Genomic DNA, 23264 nt, shown 5'->3' with positions numbered 1-23264 from the left:
AACAAGTATTGATTACAGTACAACCTAAAAATGGACAAACAGCCCCTTGTGTATATCTGGGCAAAATTTTCCTAGAACATGAGAATAAATAAGATGCCAATTGAATATTCAACATCAGAGGGCTTAACTGTAAGTCATATTAACCCAAGAAAAATATAAACTGAGACAAAACATAAGCAGTATGCTATAGCAATTATGCTCCCTAGATATCATCATAAAGTGATTGGTATTTTCTCAGATTACTCTTAAAAAAAGTGGGGAAAAACGGATGCTATTTATGTTGAAGGCTTAAAAATGAAACAATTTTAGGCTACCTCACAATTATGGGGCATAAAACACAAAGACACAAGCACAATCTTTTAAGTCTCTTCCTTTCTTAAATTCTTACTTCATCCTTTCTTTCTTGTATGAATCCCAACTTTTCACTCTTACTCTTGGCTAAGATGACCAATGACCTCTTTTAGTTGTAAAATTCAATAACTTATTTTGAGACTACAAGTGATCATACACTGCATTTCCTATCTTAGTTAATGGCCTGAGCACCCAGTCTCTCCAGCCAGAAACCTCAAAAGATCTACATACAAATAAAGCATTTAGAAAGCAAAAATGGAAGACTGAACAACAAACAAACAAAACACTTGGAAAATTAAAGAATAATTCATAATTTTGAAGGAGGAAAATGACTTGATTTCAAATCAAACCCCAAGCAAAATAATACAAACAAAACTACCTAGTCACATCACAAAAATCAAACTACTAAAAATCAATGACCATAAAATCTTAAAAACAGGCAAAGAACAAGAACATTCTACAAATAACAGCTATTTCTCATCAGAAGGAATGCAAGACACAAGACATCTCTAAAGTGGTGAAAAGAGCCTGGCGTGGTAATCCAAACAGCTCAGGAGGCTGAGGTAGGAGGACCCCCAAGTTCAAGGCCAGTCTGAGCAACTGAGCGAGGCCCTAAGTAATTTAGCAAGACCTTATCTTAAAGTAAAAATAAAAAGAGCTGGGAATGTAGCTCGATGATCCCTCTGGGTTTAAACCCCAGTTCCCCAAAAAAACTAAAACAAAGTGGTAAAAAGAAACAACAAAAATTCAGTATCTTTCCAAAACAGAGTGAAATAACTTTTAAGGTAAACAAAAGCTATAAGAATTTGTTGTTAGCTGGGCACGGTGGCGCACCCCTGTAATCCCAAGGGCTTGGTAGGCTGAGAAAGGAGAATAAGGAGACACTAGGCAACTCAGTGAGACCCTGTCTCTAAATAAAACACAAAATAGGGCTGGGGATGTGGCTCATCGGTTGAGTGCTCTGGAGTTCAATTCCTGGTACAACCGCTCTAAAAATTAAAAAAGATATTGTTAACTATTTAAAGCAAAAGTAATGGCATTATAGACATAAAGATATAACAATAGCAAAAATAAATAAATAAATAAATAAGTACGTATCTACACCTGCAAAGCTGGGCACAACATCCTCAGTGAATTCCCCATGATATATGCCGGTAGTTGAGGCCCCATCTGGATGACTACAGTTAACCTACCCATAAAAATTCCCACAAATCAAGAAACTTAACATTTGAAATCATAATATTTTCAATCAGCATATGACACATACACATACAACTTGTTAACCTTCAACTTAATGTGAGCAGTTTATATCAGAACAGACATTATCCTTATTGTGCCTTTCAATAAAATATGCATTTTAGCTTTCATTTTTATCTTATTTTTTTATCTATCATTTCTTTGCTACTAAATTTTCAATCCAGATTATTACCTCATGGTCTATGAAAAAAATGGATCTATTTCTTCACTATACATCTATCATAACTGGACTCCAGGAATTTACAACAACAAAAAATAGTGCATGTGAATAAAATCTGATTTGCATTGATGCTGACAATTTTTAGATTTCATGACAATAGCAGCCAAAAGCATGCTAAACTTACCATAAGGTAAATCTATGAACTGAATTGTAATACAGATCATGAGAAAGAAAAGCAGAACATAAAGTAGAGCATGCATGATATACAATTCAATTTATTTTCTATTTTCTAAACTTTGAGATCAGGAAAATCAATTCTGCAAGATCCCATGAATGGTTTTATTTTTTTTTCTCACGTTTTTAATTTGTTCTTTTTAGATATACATGACAATACAGTTATAACAGTACAGTTATTTTTACATATTGTACATACATGGAGTATAACTTCCCATTCTTGTGGTTATACGTGATGTGGCGTGTTGTACTGATTGTATATTTATATACGAACATAGGAAAATTATGTTCAATTCATTCTACTGTCTTTCCTAGTCTCATTCCCCGTCCCTTCCCTTCATTCCTCTTTGTTTAATCCAATGAACTTCTTGAATGCTTTTAATTAAAAACAGAGGGATCCCAGCAGCTTCTGAGGCTGAGGCTCAGGAGGATTGCAAGTTCAAAGCCAGCCTCAGCAATTTACAGAGGCCCTAAGCAACCCAGAGAGACCCTGTTTATAAATAAAATATAAAAAAGGGCTGGAGATGAAGCTCAGTGGTTAAGTACCACTGGGTTCAATCCCCAGTACCAAAACCAAAACAAAACAAAACAAAAAAACCCACAGAGGGAAAAACCATCATAACTCAAGGATGTGAATTAAATATAGCTTATTCAAATCCTTTCCTTTTTCAATAACCTGTCATAATGTAGATTTTATTTTCCTCATATAGCCACAATATTTCGTTGCACAGCCCTTAAACCTTTTCTTCCAATTTAACAGGTTTTTAAATCTGTTCTTTTGTCTAGATAATATATACCTAAACTTTTAAAAAGGATTCATATTAAATTATCTTTAAAAATTAAAATTGAAGAGAAAAAGTGCCTCTGAGAGCAAATGAGAAATAGCTACTTAAGGGAGAAAAACAGAGAAAAGATTTTTGTTAGTTTGCTTTTTGATTAGAAAATTAAACATTTCTCTTTTTTAAATACATTTTTTAGTTGTAGTTGGACACAATACCTTCATTTTATTTATTTATTTTTATGTAGTGCTGAGGATCGAACCCAGCGCCTTGCATGTGCTAAGCAAGAACTCTGCCAATGAGCCACAACCCCAGCCCCTTAAACATTTCTTAATAGCAAAACTGGCTACAATAAACTTTAATATACTAGACACCCATGTTTTCTAGATACCACAATTCATCATTTTAAATGCCAGGTTATTTAATTTTACTATTTTGAACATATATCACTCCAAACTGCAAAACTATATAATAATGTATATTCTTAAAGAGAATATACTCGTATTTTGTTGTTGTTGCCGTTTTATTTTTTTAAGACAGGATCTTGCTAAGTTGGCTACTGATAAGCACAGCACCTTAATTGATATACAAAAACAATAACAAAAACAAAGATGGCACAGTAGTGCACGTCTGTAATTCCAGCAACTTGAGAGCCTAAAGCAGGAGGATTGTAAGTTTGAGGCCAGTCTGGGAAGCTTAGCTTACCCCATCTCAAAAAAAATAAAAAATAAAAAGGGTCGGGGATATGGCTCAATGCAGAGCACCTGTGTAGCATGCATGAGCTCTGCGCTCAACTCCTGGTACCACAAACAACAAAATCCTAGTAATGAACTAATTCTCTGTGTATAAATCAAGTCTGTACAGCCTGGCCTGAGAATGTCAAGAACACAAGCTTTCTGCAGGAGGCCCTGGGATCAACAACCAGCACTGCAAAAGAAGGAGTATGTGATTTGAAACGTGCACCTGAGAATCTTTCTTGATTCTCATTCCCAAATGTCAACAAGTTATTTCATACCAATGTTTAAATATTTTCATAAGTATTTTCAAAACTACAAAACCAAACTATTAAAAATTAAGGAAACTTCTGAATTTACGTTAACTGCTGCAGAAATTATAACACCACTAAAAATATTCAATTAAATGTTATCATTAGAAACATCAGAAAATTTTTCAATTTTTCTTTGGCAAATTATGAATCCGTTTCATGTTATTATAATGAAATACCTGATAATTAACTTACAAAGAAAAAAGATTTATCCTGGCTCACAGTTTTGAAGGCTCTAGTCCACAAATCATAGGCCCCGCAGTTTTGGGCCTGGGGGTTGGGGGGCAGACTGGAAGTGAGAGTAAAAGTACTCACCTCATGGCCAGAAAAGAAAACAGGAAGAGGATGGCATGAGTCTTGGAATCCCCTTCTGGGGCATGACCCACTATGACCTAAGGACCCAGCTTCCAAAGGTCCATAATACCATCTTGAGGAACAATCCTTCAGCACATGAACACTACCAAGGACGGGGGGGTGGGGGGGTGGGGGGGTGTTTGCTGCCCATATTCAAACCATGACACAAACCACATGGTATTTTACTGTCTACCTCAAAGTCTAAATAATAATTTTTTTAAACCCTTGAAACAGTGTCTCACCATGTTGCCCAGGCTGGTCTGGAACTCATGTTCAGGTGATCCTCCCACGTACCTAGGATCATAGGTGTGCACCACCAAACCCAACTTAAGAGAAAATAGCTCATTTTTTTATCAATCTGACATAATGATATACTATAATTAAGAGAATCCCTTCAATGTCTCTTTAGGGAAGATAAGGTAAGAAAATAATGCTGGATAGGAATTATAAAAAAAACATACAGGTTTTGGTTTTGGGGGGACAGGAGGTTGTGTGTGTGCATTTCTTGCATCCTAAGTTTAACTATAAGCAAAATGTAGAGTATTCTTAGCCACTCTTCAACACAAAATATCCCCAGCCATTATTTTACATAAGCCAAACAAAAAATTTATCTATATGCCCAAAATGCATGTTTTATTAAATTTATACAGTCTACTACTTTCCTTTAACCTTACTGAGGTTAATTTAAGAAATTATTTTAAATTCCTATTTCTATTTCTGAACAATGCCAAAAAATAAAGAAAGAAAAGCATGAGGTCTTTCCAGAGTTCACCATTGGAGCACCATTACTGTTATTAGAGAAAAGACACTGCTGCATCTTCTTTTATCCCCCAGTCTTCTTTCTAGACAATCATATATGTTTCTGAAATACCTTCTATTGTAACCACTACCAAGAAACCCTGTATACTAATACTAAAAGGGGAAAAAGCACATTGACATAAATTTAAGTTTTCAAACAATTTAAAACTAAAAAGTTATCCCAGGATAGAAAACAATCTTCCAAATTAATCATAAAATGCTTTTTCCCAGTTTATGTCATCAATGAGTCCAATGACTACATAAATAATTTCATTACGCACTAAAATTATGCTCTGGAAACATAGAAGTCAAAAAGCTGGAAAAATTGTTAGTCATGTGTAGCAACTTTCAGAACTATGATAAAATTCCTCAAATTTTCTGAGCAGTTATTGACATTAGACTTGTGTCAAACTCCATGTGTTACTTTGGGAAAAAAATAATTATGAAAAAGGTATTTTTTTGTTTTTAGGAAAGCAGTTTAAAACTAAACAGAAACTTAGTTTTTCGTAAACATATCAAAACATAAAATCACAGACAAGAGATCTACATCTGTTCTCATTTACACAGAACAATGACTCCTAAGCTATAAGAAGAATGTATGAGGAAATTCTAGCCAGAGAAATTAGGCAAGAAAAAGAAATGAAAGGCATACAATTTGGAAAGAAGCAAAATGATCTCTGTTCACTGATATTATCTTTTATTTAGTAAACCCACACACATTTTTAAAAAGCTACAAGAATAAATAAATACAGAAAAGTAGCAATATACAAAGTCGACACACAAATCAGTTACACTGCTATATTCTAACAATGAGCAATATGAAAGGAAAGTTATGAAAAAAAATCCATTTATATTTGCATTAGAAAAAATACTTCATAATACTACAGAGGTGAAAGACTTACATGACAAAAAACACAAACCATGCTGAAACTAAAGGTAATATACACAAATGAAAACACACTCCACATTCATGGACTGGAACACAATATCATAAAGATTCCAATACCACCAAACACAATTCAAATGCAATCTATCTCAAAATCCCAGTGAGATTTTTCCATAAAAAGAAAACCCTGTTCTAAAATGCTTTCAGCATATCAAGGAACCCTGAATACTCAAAGCAATCTTGAAAGATCACAAAGTTACAAAACTCACACTTCATGATTTCAAAACTTACTGTAAAGCTATAGTAATACAAACAGTTTAGTATTGACAAGAAGACAGACACTTGGACCAACGGAATACAAAACCCAGAAATAAAACATCTGATGCCAAGCCTGGTGGCACACGCCTGTAATCCCAGCAACTTGGGAGGCTGAGTGAGAAAGATTACAAGTTCAAAGCCAGACTGAGCAATTTAGTGAGAGCCCATTTCAAAATTTAAAAAAACAACAACAAAAAAACATAAAAAGGGTTGGGGATGTAGCTCAGTGATGAAGCCTCTCTGGGTTTACACCTGGTACAACTAAAAAATAAATAAATAAAAATAAAGCTTTTTTACATTATGTCAAAAATTTTGACAAGTCTGCCAAGTTCATTGAGAGGAAAGAAGGTAGTCTCTTAAACAAATTATTTTGGGAAAACTAAATATACACACACGGAAGAAAGTAAGTGGACCTTACCTAATGTTACATATAAAAATTAATTCAAAATGAATCAGCCCAGTAAAACCTAAAGGAGAAAAACATAAGGCAAAATCTTCAAGACATGAGATTTGGCAATGATTTCTTGGATCTGACATCAAAGACATAGGCAACAAAATAAAAAGTAGATGAATTGAACATCATGAAAATGTTTTAAATTTTGCATCAAAGACAAAAAACAGTAATCCATAGAATGTGATAAAATATTTGCAAATCATATATCTGATATCTGTATATATCCAGAATACAAACAGAACTCCTAAAACTCAAAAACAAACAACAACCTAGTTCAAAATGAGCAAAGGACCTGAAAGATATTTCTCCAAAAAACTACAAATGGTAGATAAGCATATGAAGAAGCTTGACATCATAATCATTACAAAAATGCAAATAAAAGTAAGATGCCAGCTTAGGATGGCAATTATTAAAAAAAAAAAAAAAAGGAAAAAGAAATGTTAACAAGGATGTAGACTAAACCCCTGTGCATTGGTGGTAGAAATATAAAATGGTGCAGCTGCTGTGGAAAATAGCATGGCAATTTCCTCAAAAAATTAAAGAATTATCATGTGATACAGCAATTCTATTTTTTCGTATATAACCAGACAATTCAAAGGAATGTCTCAAAGAGATTTTTATTTTTGTAAATTCACATTCATAGAAGCATTATTCACAATAGTTCAAAATTACAAGCAACTGAAGTATCCATTAGTGGATAAGCAAAATGTGGTTAATGGAAGTGAACATTACAACATCAACTAAAGTAGTCATCTCAAAGCAGTAAGACTGAGTGGCAGGTAATGAAGTGGGGCATTTAAAAAGTGATAGTACTATAGCCAGGTGTGGTAATGTACACCTATAATCCCTATAATCTAGAGGCTGAAGCAGGAGGATACCAAGTTTGAGATCAACCTCTCAGCAATTTAGTGAAGTCCTAGGCTACTTAGACCTGTCTCAAAATAAAAAATAAATAGGAGCCAGGCACAGTAGTTTCCAGTGGCTTGGGAAACTGGGACAGGAGGATCGTGAGTTCAAAGCCAGCCTCAGCAATGGCAAAAGTGACGCAACTCAGCGAGATGCCATCTCTAAATAAAATACAAAATAGGGCTGGGGATTTGGCTCCGCAGTTGAGTGCCCCCGTGTTTAATCCCTGGTACTCACCACCCGCCAAAAAAAAGGACTGGGGATTAGGAATGTGGCTCAGTGGTTAAGTGCCCCTGGGTTCAATTCTCTGTATCAAAAAAATACAAAATAAAAGTTATAGTATTAGCCTTAAAAAGGAAGAAAATTCTGACATACACTACAACATGGAAGAACCCAGAGGACACATTAAATGAAATAAGCTAGTTATAGGAAGACAAATATTGCAGGAGTCCATTTATATAAAGTGACTAGTCAAAATCAGAGATAAAGTAGAATGGCTGGGGTTCAGGGTATAGCTTATTGGTAAAGCATGTACTTAGCAAGCATAAGGCTCTGGTTCAATTCCCACCCCCACCCCACCCCACCCCACTCCAAAAAAACCAGAAAAAAGCAGAATGGTGGCTGCCAAGAGCTGGGGAAAAGAGGAATGGTGAGTTATTATTTAATGAGTACAGTTTTATGTTTTACAAGCTGAAGTGTACTGAATATGGTTGCTGGTGATAGCTGCACAAGATTACTAATGTACTTAATACAACTAAACTGTACATTTACAAATGGTCAAGACTGTAGATTTTATATGTAGTTTATCACAATGAAAAAATTGGGAAACAAGAACACTAAAATAATAGTTATGTCAGATTTCAGTTATAGTTACCATATTTTTTTTTATCATATGGTGTTACCATATTTTTTTTACCCATACATTTAAACGTTTGACATTAATGTCTCAATTTTGTAATATTAACAACAAATCACTAAATAATAGTTGAAGGCCTCTTGTTTTGTTTACTTTCTTGTCCAGAAAGACACTTACCTAAACTTGTGGGCTTGATGAGAACATCAAGGACATCATAAAAGGGCAGGTTTTTTAACTGCACATCAGGATGGACAGGAGGAATCGGAGGAGATGGTTGCTGCATCTCAAATGTGGGCTTAGTATCTTGAAGTAGCACAGAACCAACAGGAGAGGACGGTGAGTGAGGTGTAACTGAAGTGGAAGGCAATGAGTGGATTCCAGCCACAGCCAAGTCAGGTTCTACAGGTGATGAGCTACCATCCAAATTAAAAACCGATGATTTGATTGTGGATAAATCAGAAAGTCCTTCAAGAGTCCGAGGATATCGACGTCTATACAATTCTCGGATTTTAATCTGAACCGCAGGGCTGCAGCCACTCTTCAATAAATGCAGTGCCCTCATTAGGAGGTCATGTTTGCGTCCACTTTTATTCCGTCCAGCAAAGCCTAGTAACACTTGTAGTTCAGAAACCCTAAAACTAGAAACCATATTCTAAAAAGAAAGAGAAAAAAGATAAGCCAATAGTCATCTCCAAACATAAAAATCCCACCTAAAATATACTATAAAATCTGATTTTTTCTCTATCAATTGACACATGCTAGTAATCAGCATTTTTCACATACCAACTTAGAATCACTAATATTCATAAAACCATCTCCCATAAAAATGATTCAAATTACATCATTAAATTATACCTTATTAAACTCTTAACTCTGGTAATCTAATCTACTAGTGTCTATTAACCTCTTCGTTATTCGATTATGCACTAATTAAATCCATATTTGCTTTATTATGAATTCTATAACCAATGGAAATGTTCTTTTACAAAAGTAAGCCTAATATTTGTGTTGTTACAAAGTTATCACTAATTAACCTAGCAAAAAATTAGATGTGGTTACATGTGTAACTTCTGGTGCTACTTGGTAAATTTATAAAATCCAGTCATATAATTATGATCCAAAACCCAATGAATTTTTTTTACCCCAACTCAAATATTAGGGAACAGACAATATAATAAGAAACTGATATTTTAAAATATTAAAGCTAAAAATCATTTCCATTTTACTTGCCAATCAAACTTTTAAACTTATTAAAAATCCTAGCTGGATATTGAAATGAGAAAAATACTTTTGAAAATGGAGAGTCAACTAAAGGACAAGATTACCCTCCACCTCACTCTACTGACTTATTTTTGGGTGTAAAATAAAGGCAGTTCCTGTTTTACATCTCACCTTCTATTTATTCAACAAAATCTAATGAATACTTTTAATCACCTGCTGCCTCATGAATTCTGCTATTGTGATTTTTGAGTTGATTCTGAATTTAAAGGTAAACCACATGGGTCAGATTTACCAAAATCACACATCCACCATCTAGCGAGAGAGAGGAAGACCTGGAGCTGACCAAAATCCTTTCAGAAACCTACTCACAGAAGACCCTTTTCTTACTGTGACTTGAGGTTTCTCCATGCATCCTAATCAGTGAGGCTCAAACCTAAGCAGCCTGGTATTCGTTTTCTGGACAACTTGGGGTCTTATCCCCTCAAATAATTGGAGATTACGTACACAAAGGAAAAGATTTATAATATCACATAATTCTGAACAGCAGATGAAAAGTCTCTGCATTTACAAAATGCTGCAAAGATAAAGTAATGCCAAAAACACAATCAAAGATAATGGTTTTCAGAGTCAATGAACCGCTATAGAAAACTTCAGTCCAGCAAGTTAGTAGCTGTAGGTCAAACCCTGACACCAAGACTTAGGACCTTGGGAAAAACATTTCATTTCTCTGGTCTTCAATTTCCATTTAATTACAACAGCATATACCTGTAATCCTCGCTACTTGGGAGGCTAAAGCAGAAGGAACTCAAGTTTGTCAAGGCCATTTAGCTATTTAACAAGACCATGTCTCAAAAATAAAAAGGTCTGGGGATGTAGCTGAGTGGTAGAATACTTGCCTGTCGTGCAAGATCCTGGGTTCAATCCCTATTGCAACCAAATAAACTAAAGCAACAATAAAAACCTCTTCTTCTTTATTTAGCACTTACATAATCTCTGAACCAAGCTTCAAATTCTTCCTCCAGTGAACGGGTATGCTTAGTAGGAAGGATCATTAAAAACCACAGAGGGGCGAAATTAACCTGCTATGAATAGTACCAAGAACTGATTTCAGCTACTATTCTCTACTAATCTCTGATGTCTATTAACTTTAGTCTATTTATTTTTTAAAGTGAATTTTTTCTACTCCACTCTGCCATCTCTCAAATGTTCTCAAAGTATGATTTCCAATACTTCAGTAACAACTTCTATGTACTCTACAGAGGAATATGGCATGAGACACAGGGCTGGGGTGTAGTTCAATGGCATTGTGCTTGGGGCTGGGGATGTGAATCAAGCGGTAGCACGCTCGCCTGGTATGCGTGCGGCCCGGATTCGATCTTCAATATCACATACAAACAAAGATGCTGTGTCCGCCGAAAAACTAAAAAATATTTTAAAAATTTAAAAAAAAAAAATGGCATTGTGCCTGCTTAGCACATAAGAAGCTCAGTGTTCAATCACCAGAATATGTGTACACACATGTGATACATTATCTGAATTCTAAATAAAAAACTAATGTAAATTAAGACTAAAACTTATAATAATCAACCCTGCTTCTTTACCATATTTTATAAACACAAAATTATAAAAATGCTTAAAACTGGAAGATTATGTAATTGAAACATTACATTCATGAAGGCATATTCACACACAAAATAACCCACATTAAGTAGGAAAATAGAATAATTACATGTCATCAATGAATAAAAATATTTCCGACACTACTCTTCAACTTTAAACATGAGATAGAAAAAACAAACAAACAAAAAAAAAACAGTCTGAAATAAGTAAGAAACAGTGGTAAAATCAATACAACTATTTTGCAAATATCCCATCTGCAGTGATGTATAATATGGGCGCCAGAGAGGCTACCAAGGGAAACTGAAAAAATAATATTATTATTACATATTTTAGCTATGTTAAAATAGTACATTTTTATATATAAGAAAAAATAAAGACAAGACTAACATAGTCAACATGTCAAATGCGTGACCACGCAAAAGTCATCAAATGATATAGCAATTTTTAATCACTAGCCATTTCAGAGAGTGTGGGAGGTCCAATTCCTGGCTTTTATTACTGGTAAAATCATATTTTCCATATAATCAAGTTCCCTTTTACTTGAGGGTCCTTAAATCAGTCTCTACGTAACAATGATTACAGTAGCTTCCAGTGTAACAAAATCAAAACCAAAATTCAGCTATTAAAAGAAACAAAAAAGAACATACTACTTTTCAAAAATCTATAAACCTTGGAAAACATCTCCTAAATGCTTCTTTTACTATACAATAAAGATTTAACACGTGTACTCCTGGCGGCTCCGGAGGTGGAGGCAGGAGGATTACAAGTTCAAAGCCAGTCTCAGCAATTTAGCAAGGCCCTAAGTAACTCAATGAGACCCATTCTCTAAATAACATATTTTAAAAGGGCTGGGGATGTGGCTCAGTGGTAAAGCTGCCTGGGTTCAATCCTAGGTACCAAAAAGAGAAAAAAATAACAGTCAAGAAAACAAATAACCAATAACAAAACAAACCACAAAAGTAAAGAATTAAATAAAGCAAAAAATATGAACGAGAAAACAAAATGCAGTCTATTAAAAAAAAAAAAAAAAAAAAAAAATCAGGCCCCCAAAAGGGAAAGCTAACAAATACAGTTCAAAATAAGAAAAGGCTCATAAAGATCACAAATACTACAAAAATTTATTTAAGAGAACTTTATGCAACTATGTCCTAACAACTTAAAGCCATAGCCAAAAGCAATTTCCTAGAGAACTATAAAAACTATAAATTACTCCATCCAAGTCAAAAAGATGTAGTAGTATCTGCCCCCCTCGATACACATTCAACGATACACATTCAAACACATTTACCAAACAAGGCAGTTTAGTGAATGAATTCTATCAGTTTCCAAGAAAATTATGAAATTGTTTCCTAAACTGCCCAACAGAATTCAAGTCTAAGAGTCAAAATACAAAATACTTGTTAGAAGACAAAGAGAAAAACATTGAACACCAAATTTTAAAACTATGCAAACTAATGATATTAAAATTTCAGCAGTGGTGTTTACCTCATCCAACCAAAGTTTCAGGCAAAGCCTGATGAAACAATGGACCTAATGCACTACTCTTTCTCATTTCCCAAAATAGACCATAAAGTGTCCACTTATTAGGTATGGATCTTAAATGTCGCCCACAGGCCATGTATTGAGGCTGGTCACTAGCATGTGAGAGGTGATGAAACCTTTAAGAGGTGGTACTTAGTAGAAAGAAATTAGGTCACTGGGAGCAGGCCCCCAAAGGGGATAAAGGAACCCTGGCCCCTTCCTCTCTTAGCTCCCAGTCTGCCATATATAAAACAACTCTGTTCCACAATGTGCCCTCCCCCTACAATGTTCCGCCTCACCAAGGGCCCAAAGTAATGGGGCCAAGTGAATATGGACTGAAACCTCAGAAACTGTGAACCAAAATAAATATTTTCTCCTTATAAACTGATTATCCCACGTATTTTATCACTGCAAGGGAAAGTTAACTAACACACTGCTATAGTATGGGGGGAGGGGGAACTATTGAGGGAAGGTGATAAATTATACAACTACTACTTATTCTATTACAATATTAAAACAATAAACACCTTCATTTATGAATATGGTATAATTTATAAACCAATATTAACACATCAACAATGTTTTCTGAAGTATACCAATACAGTATGTCTGAGGAATATATGAACAATTAACATAAATTGAGTAAAGTACTTGGTTTAGATGATCTCTACCCAGAGCATCGGGTTTAGGTCAGTGGCAGAGAACTTGCCTAGCAAGAGCAAGCTGGACAGGGTAAAATTCCTATCCTTAAAGTCTAGTAGTACAAAATATCAGATTTTCTTTTGACTAATTTGTAGAAAGTAAGTAGGTAAACACCTACATGAAAAAAAGAGGAATTGATCACTACTGAAGTTCAGTGTTGAGTACATGAGGAATTCTCTCTGGAAATGTAAGAATGTAAGCATAGTTAAAAGTTTGCTTAAACAGGGGAAACTAGGTACCTGTCATATAGTGACTCTGTACTACATTCCAGGCTTTTCTATAAATCTCAAAGTAGTCTAGACTTAAATTTAAAAAATGACAGTTTGTTTAAAGGTGGTGAGTGGTGTGAGAAGATTGTGGTTTAAGTAGCATTTCCCATTAAAGGAACGCAGGCTCCTTAGGGGAAATGCTGGATTAGAGATGTGGGGTAGGAAATGCATACAAGATCAACCTAAACCATTTTATCACACCAGAAAAAAAGAAATTTATCCAAGACTACCGGGATCTCATCAGAACAACAAAGAAAACATCTAGAATGAGATCCCACTAGCCCAAGATTTGAAAAAAGCATCAAAAACAAACAAGTATAACAACAAAAAATAATAACTACATTGGATTCAAACATTAAATATATAATAAACTTTGCTCATAACAGTACTTTTAAAAGCTCACTGATCATCCTTAGATAATGGTTAGGGAAACAAACAAAAAGATGCATTGATTCAAGAAAGAGTCACAGAATTATTTAGATAAATGTTAGAAGGATGTTTTATAAAATTTTATTCATTCCTAATAAACCTCTCAAACAGCTATAGTAGGAAACTGTTAACATGATAAATGGTATCAATCAATAGCAAATATCCAATTAAAAATGAAACGTTAAGATGGGTGTGATGGCACATGCCTCCTCAGCTTGGGAGGCTCAGGCAGGAGGATTATGAGTTCAAGGCCAGTCTCAGCAATTTAGCAAGGTCTGGTCTCAAAATAAAAAATTAAAAAGGGCTGGGGGATGTGGCTCAGTGGTTAAGTGCCCCTGGTTCAATCCCTCCCTGCCAAAGAAACACTGTCATAAAGTCAAGGCCTTTAAAATGTACATTGTTTTGTCACTCAACATTATTCCAAAAATCCTAAATAATACAACAAATCAATAAAAAGTTTATAAACTCACATTTACAAACAATAGGACTCTTTACATTGGAAATACAAAGAATCCACTGAAAATTAGAATCATTAGCATTAAACCAACAAAATTCTTCTGTTAAATACTGTCTTAGGTTTCGTATTATTTTAAAATCAATTTTATTGCCAGGCATGGTGGTGTATGCCTATAATCCCAGAGACATGGGAGGCTAAGGCAGGAGGATTGCAAATTCGAGTCCAGTCTCAGCAATTTAGCAGGCCCTAAACAATTTATCGACACCCTATCTCAAAATAGAATATAAAATGGACTACAGATGTAGCTCAATGGCAAAGCACCTCTGGGTTCATCCCCAGTACAAAAACAAAATCAGCAAAATTTCTTTTTTTTTCTTTTTTTTTTTTAAGAAAGAGTGAGAGAGAGTGAGAAAGAGAGGGAGAGAGGGAGAGAGAGAGAGAGAATTTTAATATTTATTTTTCAGTTTTTGGCGGACACAACATCTTTGTCTGTATGTGGTGCTGAGGATCGAACCTGGGCAGCACGCATGCCAGGCGAGCACGCTACCGCTTGAGCCACATCCCTAGCCCCAGTAAAATTTCAATGAATGACTTAGTAGTTGGAGAGCATAACAGGCCAAACTTAGAATAATTATATATATATATATATATATATATAATTATTTATATATACATATTTATAAAATAGACCAAGTGGTGATGAATGAATAAAGCAGGGGAAGCAAAAGAGAAAGAATTTGTAATTTAACAGGAAAAAGATCACAGTGAAAAGGTAATGGAGTAAATAGAGAGTTAACAAAATGCCCATGGAATATCTAAGGAAAAACATTCCAAAGCACAGGACAGAGCTGATGGAAAAGTTCCCAGGAGAAAAGCACACCTAACAAACAGCAGGTAAAACAAAAAGCCCACCAATGCTGAACCAGAATAAGCAAGAAAAATGCATATTAAGATAACAGAATGATGGGGAAGCAAATATAGCTCAGCAGGAAAGTATCTACCAAGCATGTCTAAGGCCCTAGGAAGTGAAGATTAGGGCAGGTACAGAAGGGGAAAGGTCCATGAAGAGCAAAGAAAATGACAAACCTGGGAGAGCATTTAGCCTAAACAAGTATTGTATAAAATAGAATACAATGAGACTGCAGAAAGAACGAAAATTCTGGGAAACAATGTAAACTGGTAGGGTGGTAAACAGTTTCTATAGGTAAGAAAAGAAAAATTTTAGACTGACATACATCAAACTTTTAAGAGAAGTGAGGTGTGGTGGTACATGCCTGTAATCTCAGAGGCTGGGGATGCTGGGGCAGGTGGATCACAAGTTCAGAGCCAGCCTCAGCAACTTAAGAGCCCTAAGCATTTAGCAAGACCCACATTCCAAATAAAATATAAAAAGGGCTGGGAATGTGGCTAAGTGCCCCCTGAGTTCATTTACCGGTATCTTCCCCTACAAAAAAAAAAAAAATTAAGAGAAATTTCAAGACAACATCAAGGAGCTGTGGGAAAGCAAAAACATAATTTCACCACTAGTAAAGCAGGAAAAGCAAGGCAATGAGGAAAGAAAAACAACAATACATGTGAAAACAAAGACAAAACACAAAGTAAGATAGCACAAAATAAAATGAATGAGTAAAAGTAAATGCATAAAAGTTAATAACCCCAACAAATCAAAAGAAATAGACTGTCTAATAAAAGAACAAGATTAGGAATATCTACAGAAAAGCAAACTTCAAAAAGATAATACAGGGGGGTAGGGTCATGGCTTAGCGGTAGAGCACTCACCTAGCACATGTGAGGTGCTGGGTTCAATCCTCAGCACCACATAAAAATAAATAAGTAAAATAAAATTATTGTGTCCAACTACAACTAAAAAAAATAAATAAATAAAAGATAATACAGGAATATGAAGAACAACTCTATACCCATTTAAATAGACAATACAGATAAAATGAACCAATTCCCTGAAAAACACAAACTACCAAACACTGTTTTTAAAACAGATCCTTTAAATACACTTCTAACTTGTAATTAAGGAAATTTAAAATTCACAATTTTAAAACCCCTATGAGAAATACTCACCCCCAAGTGATTGTACGAATTCTATCAAAGAAAGAATGAACCCTAGTTCTACATAATATCTATAAATAATACAAAAAAAAAGAGCTGAAGAACACTTCCAAATTCATTTTGTGGATCTAGTATTACTCTAAGACCAAAGCAAGAAAACAGTACAAAAAAATAAAACTACACATCAATATCTCTCATAAATACAGATGCTTAAACCCTTAACAAAATATTAGTAAATAAAATTCAGCAATGTTTTAAAAGAATTATTCATGTGACCAAGAAGGATTTATGCCAGGGATGAAAAGGCTGGCTCACTGTTTGAAATCAACAAAGTACATGATATTAACAGCTAAAAAAAAAAGAGAAGTTCTATGATCAAATCAATCAATGCAAAAAAAAAAAAAAAAGCAGTTGACAAATTCAGCAACTACTCATTATCAAAAACTCTCAGAAAAATAGAAGTGGAAAGGAACTTCCTCAACTTCATCAACAGTATTAACGCCAAAACAAAACAATACAAAAAACCCCAAACCTAGCTCTCCTACCAGTTAATGGTGAAATTAACTGCTTTCCCCCCATAATTAATGTTGGGAATGAGGCACTTATTCAATATAGTGCTAAAAGTTCTAGTAAAATAACAAAAGGAAATAAAAGGTCTAACAAGTTGGAAAGGAAAAAAGTAAAACTATTTACAGATGGTATGACTGCCTATGTAGAAAATCCCATCAAATCTACAAAATGACTCCTAGAACTAATAAGTGAGTTCAGCAAGGTGACAGAACACAAAACAAACACCAACCACAACATTACATCTTTATAAACAAACAGTGAACATGAGTAAAAAACAGGTTAAAAACATAACCCATTTACAATCACTCCAAAGAAAATAAAATACATAATGTAAAAATCTAACAAATATGTATCGAACTTGTATGCTAAAAACTACAAAACACTGGTGAAAGAAATCTAAGAACCAAAAACATGTATTCTTCATCTTGGACTGGTTAAGTGGCCCTCAGTTCATTTCCCGGTACCTCCCCCTAAACCCCCCAAAAAATTTATTTAAGAAAAATTTCAAGACAATGTCAAGAGGCTGTGGGAAAGCAAAAACATAATTTCATGATTAGTTAACACAGTTAAGATATCAGTCCTCCCCAAATTGATACACAGGTTTAACATAGTACCTATCCAAACCCCAGTAAGAATTGGGTATGGTCGTGAACACTGGCAATCCCAGTGACTTAGGAGACTGAGGCAGAAGGACCACAAGTTTGAGACCAACCTCAGCAACTTAGTGAGGCCCCCAAAGACTTGACAAGACCCTGTCTCAAAATTTTAAAAAGTACTGGTAAGGGGCTAGGGTTATGGTTCGGTGGTAGAGCACTTGCTTAGCATGTGTGAGGCACTAGATTCAATTCTCAGCACCATATACAAATAAAGGTCCATCAACAACTAATATTAAAAAAAAAAAAAAGTGCTAGTGATGTGGCTCAGTGGTAGGGGGCACAAGACCCAGTGGGGAGACCAGTCCATGTATTATTTTGTAATTTAACTACAGTAATCAGGCTGTGTAATATTAAGGAAAAGACAGATACATAGCCCAGTGGAACAAAATAGAAAGTCCAGAAATAGAACTACTCAGATATGCCTAAATAATTTTGACAAAGGTATCAAATGTATAAAGATGGCTTTCAACAAATGATACTAAAAACAACATCTATAGATTTAAAACAAACTACCATCTAAGTCTCCTAACTTCTACAAAAATTAACTCTAAGTGGATTGCAGACAAAAGTAAAAATAAAACTACAAAAAAAATTTTAATGGGAAATCTTTAAGATGTAGGTCTATGCAGAGTTCTTCGACTTGGCACTATGATTAATAACAGGGAAAAAAGATATATTGGGCTGTATCAAAATTAAAACTTGTACTCTGCAAAAGACCCCTTTAAAAGAATGAAAAGGCAGTCAAGAGGCTCAGAAGACATTTGCAAACTACATACTTGACAAAGACTAATATCTAGAATATATTGATATTCTCAGAATACAACAGAAAAAAAAATTTAAAATATTTTAAAAGGACAAAAGACATGCAGAGACATTTCATCAATGGGGATATAGAGATGGCAAATATGCACAATAAAAAATGTTTAACATCATTAGCCTTTAGGGAAATGCAAATTAAAACCTCACTAAGTTACCACTTATATACCTACCAGAATGGTTAAAATGAAAAACAGTGATAACACCAAATGCTGGCAAGGATGTAGAGAAACTGGATCACTCCATATATTGCTGGTAGGGATGAAAATGGTACAGCAACTCTGGAAAACATTTATCAAGTTCTTTAAAATCTACACATAAAACAATCAAAAGATGCAGTAATTGCACTCGTAGGCATTTATCCCAGAGAAATTAAAGTTTAAAAAAAATTAGAAAACCCTATGAACAAAACCTTTATTGATAACTAAGCAAAAAACTATAAACTCAGATTCTGTCTTTCAACAACAGATGGATAGTAGTAAATTCATACAACTGAATACAACTCAGCAATAAAAAGGGACAACCTTTTACACAGAACAGCCCAGAAGAATTTCCAGAGAATTCTGCTGAATGAAAAGAGTGAAATCAAAAAGGTACATACTATATGATTCAATTTATGTAACATTCTTTTTGTTTGTTTTGGTCCAGGTATTGAACTCAAGGGCGCTTAACCAGTAAGCCACATCCCTAGCTCTTTTTTGGATTTTTATTTAGAGACAGGATCTCACCGAGTTACTTAACACCTCAGCTTTTGCTGAGGCTGGCTTTGAACTCGTGATCCTCTTGCCTCAGCCTCTCAAGTCACTGGGGTTATAGGCATGGGCCACCATACCCAGCCTATGTAACATTCTTGAAAAGACAAAAATCACCAAAATGAACAGATTGATTCATGTTTCCCAGAAAGTAGGGGTTGAGGGGTAGTGTGTTGAAGGCAAACACATGTGGCGAAAATATACTATGAGGGATTCTTAAGCAGATAAAAACCAGTATCTTCATCCTGTCAATGCCAATATCCTGATTTTAACACTGTACTGCAGTTTTGCAAGATATCACCAACCAGGGACACTGGATAAAGAGTACATGGGATGCCTCTACTATTTCTTGAAACTGTAAATGAACTGACAATTATCTTCATAAAATAAAATTACAAAGACCAAGAGTATCTGGACAGTTAATTTTTTTTAATTCAATAGCATGATATTCACAAGACACATGATCAAAATAAAAGAACACAAATGTACAGAGAGAGAATTTTCAAAATCAGACAAAATTAACTGCCCAAAAGACATATAATCTAGATATATTAATTAATAACACCAGTATTTAAATCAAAACCATTCCTAGGTACATATTTATTATACAGAGTAAAACTTTCAGGCTGGGCATAGGGACACATACACTCATAATTCCAGCAGCTTGGGAGGCTGAGGCAGTAGGATCCTGAATTCGAAGCCAGCCTCATCAACTCAGTAAGGCCCTAAGAAACTCAGACCCTGTCTCTAAATAAAATACTAAAAAGAGCTGGGAATGTGGCTCAGCAGTTAAGTACCCTGGGTCCAATCTCGAGTAACAACAACAACAAAAATGTTTCAATTCAGCAGGAAAATAGAATAGATTTAAACTTTCATGTTCTAATAACAAAGCATTTTTATCTGTTGCTAGAACTGTAAGACAAAACTGAGTAAAACAATTAATAGAAAATGAACATAACTCTAAAAAACAATGATATAAGGTTTTAGCGACATAATTAAATTACTAACAAAAATTATATAAATTAGCCAGGCGTGGAGGAGCATGCTTATAATCCCAGCAACTAAGGAGGCTGAGGCAGGAAGATCATGCCTGAGTTCAAAGCCAGCCCCAGCAACTTAGCAAGGCACTAAAAGCAACTCAGGGAGACCCTGTCTTTAAATAAAATACAAAAATGGGCTGGGGATGTAACTCAGCGGTTGAGTGTCTGAGTTCAATTCAGGTATCAAAAACAACAAACAAAAAAAAATTGTAAAAATTAACCACATTGTCTCAACAGATTTCAAAGAAATGGTATCATATAGACCATGCTGCCTGGCCACAATGCTGTGTGCATAAATCAATAACAATTCACTAGAGGAACTCCCTATGCTTGGAAATTAAATTTTTAAATAAGAATTCAGGGGGCTGGGGATGTGGTTCAAGCGGTAGCGTGCTCGCCTGGCATGTGTGCGGCCCGGGTTCGATCCTCAGCACCACATACAAACAGAGATTTTGTGTCCGCCGAAAACTAAAAAATAAATATTAAAAAAAAAATAAGAATTCATAGGGAAAAAATAGAAAAGTGCAAGGGAAAGTACTACACATCAAAACTTGGGTGATGCAGAGAAAGCAATATTAAAACATCTTTGGTCTTAAAAGTCTATACTAAGGGGATATAGCTCAGTTGGTAGAGTGCTTCCCTCCCACACACAAGGCCATGGGTTCAATCCTCAGCACCATAAAAAAAATTTTAAAAAAAAGTCAGTCTATACTAAAATGTTGAAGCTAATAAAAGGCATTCAACTTATTAGAAAATAAGAATCATAAAAAAATAAAGAGAAACCAATGAAATGGGAAAAGGATACACTAAAGAATATAATCAAAGCAAATTATTCTCCAAAGTCTTCAAAATTTGCGAAGTTTTAGCTAAAATAAGAAGGCATTAAAAAAAAAAGATAAAGGGGATATTACTTACACAGTACTACAAAATTAAAGATTAACAACTTCATACCATAAATTCAAGAATGTATATGAAGGGGCTAGGCACTGTGTTTGACCCTCAGCACCACATAGAAATAAACAAACAAACATTAAAAAAAAAAAGAATGTGCATGAAATGAACAAATTCTTATAACCTACCAAAACAGGTTTGAAAATTGAAAATATAAACAATATAATCAAAATGACTATATCAGTAGTTAAGAAGCATCTCTCAAAGAAACCACTAGAAGATAGGAACATAGCTCAGTGGTAGAGTGCTTACATGGCACACAGGAGGCCTAGTAACAATTGGGGGGTGGAGGAGGCATGGTACTGGGGCCCAGGGTTGCTTTATCACTGAGCTAATCCCCAACCCATTTTATTTTGAGACAGGGTCTTACTAAATTGCTTAAGGCCTCATTAAATTGCTGAGAGGGGCCTTGAACTTGCAATCCTCCTGCCTTAGCCTCCCAAGTCATGGGTTACAGGCACGTGCACCACAAAGCCCAGCATTGCTAACAATTTTATAAGAAAGTTCTATCAGACATTTCAGAAATACATCATTCTAATGTCATATAAACATTTCCAGAAGAGAAAGTGTTAGAGTCTGTAAACAAGTCAGGATGGCGCCTGGCATTTTGCCAGGGGGAGTGGTTTGTGAGGTGGTGCCAGGGAGCCATTAAGTGTAGAGATTTCTTATTGGCTGACTGCTGTATCTAATTTATGTTAATTAAGATAGGCTGTGTGGAATGTATATATACACCTCCTGTCCTAAGATAAAGGGCTCCCACTCCTGCTGTATCAATCTACACAAGTTCCTCATCACCACCAACTCCCCCCCCGCCCCCCCCCTTATGCAGCAAAATAACAAACTTATTGTCAGGTCACTGGCGCCACCTCACAAACCACTCCCCCTGGCAAAATGCCAGGTGTCATCCTGACTTGTTTACAGACTCTAACAAGAAAAGATATGTTTTAAAAATTATAGGCAAGTGTTACTTATTATTTGAAATAAAAATCCTAATCCTAAATTAAGCATCTTCAAATTTAATTTAATAATGAAAAAAGAAACAGATCAGCATTTAATTTATATTTGAAACAGAAGGTTTGTTTAAGTAAGTTAAAAAATTAACCAATGTTGGGCTGGGGATATAGCTCAATTGGTAGAGTGCTTGCCTTGCACTCACAAGACCCTAGGTTCGATCCCTATGACCACAATAAATAAATAAGATTCTCTACAATAAACCTATAGTAAGCATCATACTTAACTGTGAAACTTTTAAAGTATTCCCTTTAAAATCAAGACCAAGATCAGGATGCCCGCATCACAGCTTCTATTCAACACTGTACTGAAGATCCTAACCAGCACATTAAGACAAGAAGAAAAAGAATTAAAAAAAAAAAAAAGCACAAGAATCAGAAAAAACAAAGATGTCGTTATTCACAAATAGGACTATCTCTATAGAAAAATCCAAAGAAAATCTATACATAATTTACCACAACTAAAAATGCAGGTCCAGTTGTACTTCTAAACACCAGTAGTGTAGAAAATATAATTATAAAAAGATAATATTTATGATTTACTCTAAAGTATTTAGAAATAAAATCTAAAAAAATATTTGCAACAGCTTAATTGAAAATTATAGAACTTTACAAAAAGCTATAATAGATGTAAATAAATGGAGAGTACAATACTCATGGTTTAAAAATAACTACTTTACAGATTCAATGCATTTCTCAAATGCAAAAACCCAAATGAGATGGGGTGGGGGGAACAGACAGATAAACAGATACAGAGACAGATAAAGACTCAAAAATATGATTCTCAA

General features: G+C 34.7%; 1 protein-coding gene across 6 annotated transcripts in view; it reads right to left on the bottom strand.

The window, feature by feature from the left end:
- Pias2 (protein inhibitor of activated STAT 2) overlaps window positions 1–23264 on the bottom strand; it is a 95544-nt gene that overhangs the window by 60721 nt on the left and 11559 nt on the right. For 5 of the 6 annotated variants that reach the window (XM_076837164.2, XM_076837165.2, XM_076837160.2 and 2 more), the window contains exons 2-3: window positions 18897–19004; window positions 8576–9050 (exon numbers count right to left, since the gene is read on the bottom strand). In XM_076837164.2, coding sequence (XP_076693279.1) covers window positions 8576–9050; window positions 18897–19004 — 583 coding nt within the window. The remainder of the gene's footprint in view (window positions 1–8575; window positions 9051–18896; window positions 19005–23264) is intronic. The other variant, XM_076837162.2, reaches the window with a different exon arrangement.

Source organism: Callospermophilus lateralis, chromosome 17 (assembly GCF_048772815.1).
Source record: "Callospermophilus lateralis isolate mCalLat2 chromosome 17, mCalLat2.hap1, whole genome shotgun sequence".
NCBI lineage: Eukaryota > Metazoa > Chordata > Mammalia > Rodentia > Sciuridae > Callospermophilus > Callospermophilus lateralis.
Note: the sequence above shows the minus strand (reverse complement) of the source record. Positions and strands in the feature narration are given on the sequence as shown.